At 48.2% G+C, this 11,389-nt stretch overlaps 2 protein-coding genes across 2 annotated transcripts; both read right to left on the reverse strand.

The window, feature by feature from the left end:
- Positions 1–41: 41 nt before the first annotated feature.
- Positions 42–5,686, reverse strand: N7519_006339 (ATP12 ATPase F1F0-assembly protein; the record flags this gene model as incomplete). Its single annotated transcript, XM_057293115.1, has 7 exons — positions 42–288; positions 354–811; positions 882–1,235; positions 1,292–2,673; positions 2,735–3,944; positions 4,534–5,306; positions 5,395–5,686. The coding sequence occupies 7 exons, from the start codon at positions 5,684–5,686 to the stop codon at positions 42–44; spliced, it is 4,716 nt and encodes a 1,571-aa protein (XP_057147926.1).
- A 2,787-nt stretch (positions 5,687–8,473) lies between these two features.
- N7519_006340 (glycosyltransferase family 2 protein) lies at positions 8,474–10,356 on the reverse strand (the record flags this gene model as incomplete). Its single annotated transcript, XM_057293116.1, has 5 exons — positions 8,474–8,587; positions 8,906–9,032; positions 9,092–9,196; positions 9,397–10,266; positions 10,319–10,356. 5 exons carry the CDS (start codon positions 10,354–10,356, stop codon positions 8,474–8,476), a joined length of 1,254 nt encoding a protein of 417 aa, XP_057147927.1.
- Between the last annotated feature and the right edge of the window lie 1,033 nt (positions 10,357–11,389).

The raw sequence follows: 11,389 nt of genomic DNA on the forward strand, positions 1-11,389 counted from the left end.
TGTCTTGTACAAAGCCACCAAACCACAAGCCGAGTAGCCTCTCAGAAAATATCCTCAGATCGGCTCCAATCCTGCGCATCTCTGGACTCCCAGTATTTTCCATTATGAGCCCAGAACTCCTCTCCAGTAACAGGACACTTGTCACGGACGAACCATTGCGGCTTGTACATCTCGCCGCTGGTTTCGCGTTCTCTGCGCTTGGCACGCTGCTTCTCTTCAACACGGTGCTTCTCGTCAGCAGCTAAATCATATTCACCATCTTCCATAGCACGCTGATCGGGTCGTCGTCTGGTATCGGTAGGAGGTAGCCACTCCTTCAAGGCCTCGGGAAAGCATTGAGCGTGATGACGAACGGCGTCAGGTTGAAAGGTATACCAGTAGGACGAGCATGAGCCTGCCAGACCAAGAAGGTCTTAGCAGACTCGGGATCCTGACCGGAGACAGGTGCCTCAAAGCCGGGGGTGTGGCGCGCGTAGATCTTATCGTTCCAGCGGCCACCGATGCTCCACTTGGGGGAGCCTTCGCTGTCGACGACCTTGCCTGTCACCTGGTAGGCCGATGAAGCCTTCCAGCCACGGGGCTTGAAGTCAAGGTAGCAGACTTCGCCAGTGGTCCAGTTCTTGATTTCCATCAGACCGTAGTTGTCCACTGTAGGGTTACCAGTGATGATGCCGATTACCGACGAGGTCACCTTCTTCCAGGTGTAGAGTTCCTCTCCACCGGTAGAAGGTCGCAGCTTCAGGAACCATGTGCCCAGCAGGTTGATGTCGAAGGATTTGCCGTAGAACTTGGACTTGAGGGAGGATTCACCCTGAATACATAATTCTGGTTAGCCTAGTCCTGCCCGCAGAATATTCAGTTACGAAATCGGATGCACTTACCCAGTAGTCCCATTTGGGCGATTCGGCCCACGCAGCTCCGATCGGTGGGTGGTGGCTGACTTGCTCCACAAAGAATCGATAGCCCTTGTCCGGACGCACGTACTCGAAAGTCTCACCCAGAAGGGGGTTGAAGGGCTTTGCGACACGGCCGATAGTCGAGGCATACTCACTTGCAGCGTACGAGGCGACATAGACCAGGCGTTCCATTGAATCGGTCCGACCAGCAGCGATGTCAAGGAGGTCGGTATATTCAAGATCCTCAGCAACTCGTTGAAGTAGTGAAGTTGGTTCGTTGAAGGACACCGGGAGCGTCATCTTCGTCATGTCCTTTCCGATCATAGATTTCAGAATACTCTAGATTATGGTTAGCACCGGTAGAGAAAGGAAGAAAGCAAGAACCACAAACTTACCCATAAAGAGATCTTTGGCCGATCATCAGCATCCATCTTAAGTCGCTCTCTAATGGGATCTTCATAGCCCTTAAAGGAGGGTGCAATGATGGTACTCTTCACGGCCCGAAGCTCAGCACTTTCATCTTTAGGTGGTTCCATCTTGTTCTTCTCTGAGCTGTTCAAGTCCTCTACCTCGATTTCGCCGGCATCAAGAGCATCGAAGAATTCTTCTCCGTCCGATTCTGAATCGCACAGACTGCTGAGTTTGGAGTAGGTTGATGGTTTGCGAGAGAGTGCGGGTATCGTGGATGGTTGCTTGGTAGGCTGATCTTGTTCATCGATCGTCTTGGGAATACCAGCTTCGGTTTGGCTGGTCTCAAGACTCTGGTTCTCTGTCGGCAAACGGGATGTCCCACCGGCGATAGAACGGCTACTGCCCGTGGCACTCTCCAGGGCTTCCTTGAGAGCCCGCTTGGTTCGCTTCCGCTTCTCCTCAGACTCCCCCATCTTGGATTGCAGCTCCTCATGCTCGCGGGCCACGCGGGCCATGCTTTCTTCCCACATCTGACGAATAGACTCCTCTCTACTGAGACGGGACTGCCAATAAGAGTCTCGGTCGCGCGAGATCTTGAGCAGATTTTGCACTAGGCCCTTGAGGCTGCTGACTGCAGCTTCATAGGCACCGAGGGCCTGTTCGAGGGCTGGATCCGCGATGGTCATTTCCGGATTCTTGGATTTCTCGGCCTGTAGCGAGGCAGCCACATTGGCAAGAAGATCCAACTGAAGCTTCGCAGATTGTGCGGTAATGTTGAGAGCATCCTTATCAGCTGCTGGCATCTCATTCTCGTGGCTTGAACCATAGTCGATAAATTCTTCATCCTCACCCTCTCCGTCCGGCGCAGATGTGACCTGGCTGATTACTCTGTTCATGTCGTTTGGAGCAGTGACCTGGTCATAAGATCCGCCATAAGCGGAGCTATCCTCGTCTCCGGCTGGAATATCCAGGGTGGTGCGGGATGCATATGTGCTGAGCCTTGTGCCGCTGCTACCACCGCCCAGAGACGGAGGAGCAAGACCCTTTGTGCTGGGCTTGTGAGAAAGGCCAGACTCCGATGGTGTATCCGCAGGGCGTCCTTCTGTCTGATCGATTTTAGCCTGGCGAAGCACCTCTGCATTCTTCGATCGCTGGCGCTCCTCTTCCTTCGCTTCATCCTTGGCCCACTGAATGGCATTGTTGAGGGACCAGAACCAGCGTTTTGCCTCCACAACATGGTTGGCTTTGAGGTGGTATTTGACCGATGACTTGCCGTGGATTTCAAAGCGCGTCTTGTCCTGCGCATCCATGTTAAGCCTAGCAATCTTCATGTTGATCGCACCGCGACAGGCAGAGCCTGCATCATCTATAGAGCAAGTTAGCAGGGGTCGATGGGTCACGAGGGATGACAAGACTCTCGCACTTACCCTGATGTTTATAATAACTCAAAACTCCATCCTCCAGAACGAACCAGCGCAACTTATACCCCGTTGTGTAATTCGTCCATTTCTTGAGATAACCTCTCATCTCGCGGGCATCCTTGCCTGCAAGCGGGGCATCGCCAATCGAGACGCGTCCGGTAAGTCCTTGGGCATTACTATTTCCGAGAATAGCCCTCTCCTGAATACCGCGCTGGGCAATAGCAGCAGCGGGTGATCTCTTCAAGAGAGCGCGGGTTTTATCATCTTTGGTAACATCCTGCGGTAGCTTCCCCTTCTTGTCGCGACGGAAAGGATCCGCACCATGTGTCAGAAGGATTTCAATGAGCTGCGCATCTTTATTTCTCGCACCCTCATGCAGAAGCGTGCCACCGGAATGAGCTGTCGTCGGGTCGGTAACGAGGTCGTAGCTGTTCACATCCATAATACCCTCCACACGAGGTTCCTCAAGCAAGGCTTCCAACCCCTTATAATCAGAGCTTCCAATCAAACCCTGAATTTCCTGGTTCTTGCTATCGATGAAGAGAGACCGCGCGAGCTGAAGCTGCTGGAAGATTTCAGGGGTACGGGCCAAATCGAGAGCCGTCTGACCCCGATAGTTGACAATGGAATCGTTGATAGACGGACGGTTTAGCAATTCGCGAACAAGCGGGCCCCGGCCTAGTTGGGCGGCAATGTGAAGTGGCGTGTTTCCATCCCGATCCCGCGAGTTGATATCGATGTCCTGCGCGTTGGACAGCACATATTCCACGACCTGGGGTTCGGCGCACTGCAGAGCCAAATGGAGGACGGTCGTGCCGTTGAGGTAACTCACGCCCTGCGGGTCGATAGTATCATTGATGGCCTTGGAGATGGCGGTGGTATCGCCGCTGCGCAAGATCTCGAAGAGACGAAAGGTGCGAACGGACTGCTCGAGCGACATGCTGCCAGTCTCCATTTGATTCAAGGAAGGCAGGTCGTCGACTGTGTCCATATCCTCGGCGGATTCTTGAATGGGCGGTGGCGGACTTGGGTCTTGGCCTTGTTTGCGACGACTGTGGCGGCTGCTGCTGCGGGTGTGTTTCAACGAGCCGGGGCTTGAGGAGGCGGAGGTGACCGAGGTGGTATCTCCGTTGTCATCGGCGTCTTTATCTTCACCCTTGGACTTGTCGCGGTGGAGGAGGGCAAGTGCTATTGCACTTCGAGAGCGCTTGTGTTTCTGTCTGAGAGACAGTGGCATGTCAGTACAAAGTCCGTACGAATTCCATACACCGCACCATGTACACCGTTCACATGTGACTGCTTCAAAAGGGTACAGGCTCAGGACAGGTAGACCAAGTTAAGCCAAGGTATTTCCCCCTTGGGGTCTCACATCTGTCATGATGCATGGTGAACCATGGAACGAGAGTTCCTAGTTCCAGAAACAAATAAAGACTTACCCTTCAGGTCGATCAGACATCCTTTTGTAGCACACTGGACTATGTCCAATACATCAACTGTTTGTCTGCTCAAGGTTAAAAAGACTTCGAATGAAATTCGGGGTAGGGGTCCTTGTTTGGGGGGGCAAATGATGCTGATCTCCGCCTTGGCATGAGGGTAAGGGTTCCAAGGTTGCGAGTCCCATTCTTACTATACAAAATATGAAACTCATGCACATGTGGTAGTAGTAATATCCAATGTAATACATGTAATACACGCATTTATGCAAAGCAAGGCCATACCAGGCCATCCAGACCATCTATATCTATCATACAGTATATAATACCCAATATACAGACGCTCGTAGCTCATCGAGTCTCTCCACTAACAAGGACCACAACACTGCCCAATTGTCGCTTCAAGTCTTCCTTTCCAACATCATGAGTATCCTCTACCTCACCCCACATATCAGTCTGCCAGGTTACCTCCAGACTCGAGGCCTCAGCCGCCTCCTCGATACCGAACTTCTTCGCCTCGGGTCGCTGAATGTGGCGGAAGTTCTCACTCCATTCCACGACCAGGCGGACCGCGATGAGAAGACTCTTGGAAGCAAGGATTGCCCGCTCAAGACCGGCCAGGTCAAACGCAGACAATTCCGAAACCCAGGTGCAGATACTGTCTTTGGTGCCCTTGGGCTGAGAGAGAGGGAGGATGCTATTGGTGTCGAGGATAGGAACGATTTCAAGGCCAGGCCAGACCTTGGTGGACAAAAAGCTCATGACATTGCCCGCAATTCTCGTTTGAATCTGGCGAAGAGTCTCGATGGGCTTTCCGTCGGCCGTCGTCCGTTCCAGCGCGTGCATCTGTCGCTCAGGCTCCCAGCAGAGTAGAGTATCGGTATCTAGGTAACGCATAGCAGTTGTGATAATCTGTTTTCTGGTGATGCTGTCGCCCTCGGCATCTTCGCGGGCGATATCGTTGGCACGGGCTGCGAGGGAGGTCATGGGGATAGAGTGGCTTTTCAGGGCCTGCTGGGCGGAGGGCATCACATCCCACTCCAGCGCAACAGCGTGGGCGAGATGAGGCTTCGTGGATGGAATAGATAGGACTTCTTTCATCGGGGTTCGGACGGGTCGCTTGTCCAGGAGGACTTGATATTCGTCTGGATAGTGAAGTGGATGTGTTAGCTGACGAGCATTATAGGACGAGAATCAATAAAAAGAGATAGCCAATGCCCATTTCACTCATACCTAGCTTTCCATGCACATGGACATCCTTCCAAAACCGCTTCTTCAGCGCAGCAGTGAGTTTGTGTCGCGATGCTTCACTCTCGGAGGCTGGGAGCTCCGCATCTTTCGATTTTGACGTCTCCTGGAACTCTGCTGATGGGGTAGCCGGAGCTTTAGGAGGAGGACCGTGAGCTGTGACTGGGTGTGCAACGGCTGATCTAAAGGGAGACGAGTGGATGCGCCGGCATAACGAGACGGGGCGGCGGGCGGAGGCGGATAGCTGCGACGGAAGCGCAGCGCGAGCAAAGGCCATTACTTCAAGGATCACTTGGTAAATGGAGAGAGAAGAGGTTGGTATATTGTACAATTGGTTCCTGGATCCAAAGTTGGGAACTCGAACATTTCCGGGAAGTCTTGGCTCGCCACACGCGCCACATATCGCATATACCCACTCCGTACATGTAGATAGATAGGCTCTCTTACCAAGAGATCATTTACAAATACCAGACCTGTCAATATAAGAACCTTAACAAGCTTAAATACAATCTACGGAAATGGAATAATAAAATAGCACCTATAGTGCAGCATAGCAATTAAACCTAAGCTAAGAGATAGAATCGCTATTCTCGATGGTTCACTCAGAAACGTAAAGTGTAAATCAAAGAGCGAGCAGTGAATATCAAAGCATAAGAACAAAGCAAACTAGAATTGGGGGATTAATAGACCGTAGGTATTAACTAAAAGTAAAGCAAGAAAAGCCGTAGGGAAGTTGGGTGAGGCGGAGGAAGAAGAAATTGCAGCGGCATTATTCTTTGCGCTGAGGTCTCTCCCTAAATGGCAGGTTCTCTCTTGCGGGAATAGTAGGAACCTCACGAAGTTAGGCGCCAACAAGCGAGGGCCCAGCAATAGGAAGCAGCGGCTCCATATTGATAGTTGACAGGTGAAGTCGGCAGGGCTGAAGTGGCGGGTGTCCTAGGTACAGGAGATGCCATGATGCTCAAATTTGACTAAGTCGCGTAGAAACAATATGTTGAAGAAATATGAGCTCGATGGCAGGAGAGAAAATGAGAAGAGGTCTGTTGCTTTCCGAAGATTGGTGGTTGAATGGATGAGAACTGAGGGTCAGAGTGAACTGAGAGATGATGTCCACTGAGATGATGTGTACGGAGATGAGGTCCACCACTAAGAGACGAGATGAACAGAGACCAGGTGGCTGGACGCAATATAAGACTGATGGTACGAAGGAAAATGAGAAGAAATCAGTTGCTTGTCTGAGAGCAGTGGTAAGGAAGAAAGATGAGGAGAAATCAGAAGGGCTCAGTGACACATCCAACAATCAATATAATATATAAAAAGATAAATATTTATCTCTATGGACATAATGGAACAGCTTACTATACCTATTACGTTCTATTCACTACGTCATATCCGAATTTTATACCTCGCGTGCATATATGTAGCCATTTCTAAACTTAAAAGTTTATATATCCAAAGTTAGGTTCAGCGGCTCAGCGCGCGCCTTTAGGGAAGAGTCGGTGTTAGCAGCGTCAGAGTCGCTAGGTGTAGCAGGTTTACTAAGTACATCACCGGGTTTGAACCCAAGCTTTGCCATCATTTGGAATCCTTTATTATTAGGGTTGAGGGCTAATTTTTCCCTAAAGCACGGCTACTAGGGTACATGATGGCCCGGCTATAAACCGGGAAGATAAAAAGGCGCTTGGGAGTGAACTAGATCCGAATACCTCTACACTAGAGATAGAGCTAGAAGAAGATAATAAGGAACTCGATGCCTTCAATACGCTAGAGCTAGCTAAGCGGTTCTATAAGCTGGTTCTCTTTCTATAGGAGATATATCGGTATTGTTTCTAGTGTAAATATGCCTACGAAACCGATCTTAAGCTAGAAGGGTGCCCTAGCTTAACTGAGGAGGATTATAATTAAACCGTTTATACTATATAGGAATAGTCTTAACCTAGCAATTAGCTAACGATTTCTAACGAATTTATATCTCTATAGAAGGCACGGATACGAAAGGAAAAGAAAAGAAGAAAAAGAAAAGTATTTATTAATATGTATATAGCTTCGGTCCTCCTAGTTAAACCATAATATACAGGTCCCTTAGTATCATAAAAAAAAGGTATACAAAATATAGATAAGAAGGGCAAAAAAAGGAAAATGTAACTAACAGCCTTAACAGCCCTGGAGGAACTTTACTCCCTATGCAAGAGATCATGCAATATATGTCGAGATCATTCATGCCCACACAACTTTAATCCCAACCGGGACCTGTACAATCTACGAAGTATCTATGTACCTTGTCTCACATATATTATATGTACTTAGCCCGTACCTATCAATGATCAGCTTTGACGCTATTTTCTTACCACATCCAAGCCTATTTGGGCTGGTTCTAGGCCAAACCATCTGCATGTCATCAAAATTGGGAACTATGACAAGACGCGTTGCTCCCCGAGGTACTTAGGGCTTTGTTCTTTATCTTCCTGGACAAATAGTATATATTTGAATCAATTAGAAATTATCTGCAGTTTGGAAAAGCAAAAGAGAGAAAAACTAAAAGTCCAGAATACCACCTTTGCATCTAAGGAAAAGGGACAAAAAGCTCTCACGAAAAACCCAGGGGAATCAAAACTGAAAAGCGAACTGAAACGCAAAGAGTCAACAATTGCAAAACGACATCCGCCCATGCTTTTGTAATTTACAAGAAGAGAAGGGGAAAAAGGTCTCGAAAGACCATTTTGTTTTTGATAGGCAATCATGCGCAGAGAAAAGAAAAAACGGGAAAAAAGACGCCTCATTAGGGATTGACGTTGGAGAGGAGCATTTCCACTTCTCAGCTCGTATCACTCTCGACAACTTGGCGACACAGCCTGAGCAGGGTAGAAGGTTTGGAAAAAAAAAAAAAAAGGATAAAGCCACGGCAGATCTAGAATCAAAGAGCATGTGGGTGTCGTCACGGCGTTTCGTCATGAATGATATAAAGGGCCAAGTCTGTTCAAATGTTCCCAGTACATCCAAGGGACATAAATCAATCCCCGAGGAAAAAGGAGAACAGGAAATGGACCTTCGAAATTCGAAGACCTCATTTGATGAGATATTGCGGGTAGTACGGTTGCTTCATTCGATCGGCATCCGTCCGCTTCTTCATACGCTCAGCATCGTAATCATCGGCGCCATCACGGCTACCCCATGTTGTCTGTAACAAAAAAAAAAACTCAAAGTCAGCTCAGCTCTTGGATGTATGGAAAAAGCATGCAGAAGATCAAATCAGAAATGCAAATAGCTGGGCGATCTGAAATAATCGGGAGAATAGGAAAATAGTGGGTAAACAGAGCTGCAAGCGGGAGGAGACGATGATCAAAGCGCTGTGATGCTGAGTTGTCATAGGAGAGGGGCTACGCTTGGATACACTCGGCGTATATGCAGATAAGAAAAAAAGAAGAGAAAAAAGGAAAAAGGAAAAAGAAAATGCAAAATATGTAAAAGATAAAAGGGAAAAAAAAAAGGAACATACCACATTCAAGGTCATTACGGCATACATCTTGATTGCGCCGTGGAAATAACCAAAGATGATCGATACTGGTAGCAACAGCACATCGACCGGATAGCGAAGGTAATGACCCAACAGCTTAATCCACTTGCTAGTGAAAATCCAAAGGTAGAGCATAGTCATGGATTGATCGTGCAATGACTCTCCCACGATCCAGTCGCCTTGTGGCACAGCCAAACAAGTAAAATGTCGCCTAAAAAGGCAGGCGGCGACAAAGTGGTCAGGTGAACGGCATAAGCGCTCCAGGGCTGACGACTACAGAAATTGTTAGCTCTGTTCTGCATTCTGCTTCAATCTTGTTTCATTGTTTCTCCAAGGTCACACCGAGGGCCTCATGTCTAGACTCTTTTTGACCCGATCAAAGAGAAAACCAACGAGATGGAGGGGGAAAGGAAGGAGAGAGAAAAAAAAAGTGAAGGTAAGACAACTCAAGGGAAGAGAAAAGTTGCACTTACTACCAAATGTGCTTCTCGTGAAACATCGAAGTCAAATTGCTCCGCCAATTACTTCTTGACCAGCGGGCGCATTGCTTCAAGAAACGAGGGTTGTCCTCGAGAGTAGTCAGCACCTCTGCCTCTGGGTGGTACTGCATATAAGTTTCCCATCCGTGCGAGACCATCCAACGGGTGATAAAGTTGTCATCGTCGGCGTTGAGTTGGTACTTGCCCCACCACCACTCCTCATTGGTGAAAGCATAGGTGAAGGCCTCATTCTGCAGAATTTGTGTCCGATACGCAACCGTCCGTCCCGACATGCAGGGAAGTCCGCCATCCACATGGGTAGTCGCGCCGCAGTCGAAGTTGCGTCGTTCCAGGTACAAAGCACCCAAGAAGCCCCAGACGCGCTGTGAGAGGCTCGGCGCAATGGCCCGGCGCAATCGCTGGCAGGTGACCACCCCGCCGTACTTCTCGTCCTTTTCGAAGGGGGCCAGAATCCAGGGGAGTAGAGTCCGCGGCCAGCTCACGTCGTCATCGGCAAGAAGGGTAATAGCAGTCCGGACCTCGGGAATGGCTCTGGTCATTTGGCGGCGCTTGTTGGGGTGTTTGACTGTGAACAGACGGATTCGGGATTTCGATGCTGGCATGGCGCTCAGCATCTGCTCGGCCTTGGTGCGATTGGCCTCGATTGTCACTAGGAGCAATTCGAAAGGTTGATTGTCGAGAATTGTTCGGATTGTCTCCACCAGCTCATCTCCGCACCCCTCCAATGATGGAATAATCACTGTCACATCTTGCGATGTCAGTTTGGGGTTCTCCGGTGGTGGGATTGGCTTGAATGTCCAAAAGGAGAACAAGTTGAACACGAGTCGGGTGTAGCGATAGAGACTGGTTACTTTGTTAGCTACTGGTCGGATTGAGCTCCCAACAGTGTACTCACAAGAGTGTGACGAATGCTCGCAGAAACGGGAATGCCATGGTGTGAAGCTTGACCCCACGTAACCCTAACTGATTTTCTTGGGGAACCTCTTTTTAGAGATGCAGAGAGGTATAAGCATCCAATGCGCTATACCTATTGACCAAGTGCGGTGGTCAATTGCCTCTGTAGGCTTAGTCAATCCAAGTCTTAACGAATGTCAAGGAGACAATGCTTCCTTCGATTTAAAAGGAAAAGAGAAGGGGAAAAAAAAGGAAAAAGAGATGAGCGCTTCGATTGAAGGGAGGGAGAGATTAAAGTAGGAAGGAAAGGCAGCACATGCGACGAACTAACAAAATAAATAGGGTAATATAGAATAATATTAATCTAAAATATAAAAAATGCATTTTTTTTAAAAAAAAATATTATATATATACACTAACCAAAAAAATAAAAAAAAGCGCCGAACTAAAAAAGCTATATGCCCCAGTCTTGATTGTCGTTTTGAGTGTGCTGCAGGTGGTCTTTTGCCTCGTGCGTCAGAGACCCTGGATCTAGTCCTGTGGAGGGGCCCATGCAGAGTATTGATTTACGTATTTTACATTATATATTTATATATACGGACTCCGTATATATATACAAAAATATATACATACTTTACGGGGTTTGAATCATGTGGACGAATATATCAGCATGATAAACATTCAAAATGGAAGTTCAGCTTGAGCATGAGCATGCCCTGTGGGGAACATATGCATGTACCTTTCGTTCGTTCTTTTTTTTTTTTAATTTATACTTTTTATTATTATGCTAAACTCGTTTAGTGATTTTACAAAAATATATAAAAGATCTAAAACATAAGATCGTGGATAGGCAACCGTTTGGGTTGGATGCATACCACCTGTTGTTCTTCCAATGCAACCCGAAGGTACTTTGTTCTCAGGTACCAATCTATTCTTTTTATATCGGTAAAAAGGCACAGTTCTAATAGAGAACATATCCGATGCAGCTCTTCACGGAACTCCAACTCCTCCAGGACCGGAGCTTATAAGACGTTAGAGATAACTCTATTTATATACATATATTGTATTCCCG

This window comes from Penicillium mononematosum (genome assembly GCF_028829835.1).
Source record: "Penicillium mononematosum strain IBT 11891 chromosome Unknown utg000003l:1.0-8172316.0:1.0-8177699.0, whole genome shotgun sequence".
In the NCBI taxonomy this organism is placed as follows: Eukaryota; Fungi; Ascomycota; class Eurotiomycetes; order Eurotiales; family Aspergillaceae; genus Penicillium; species Penicillium mononematosum.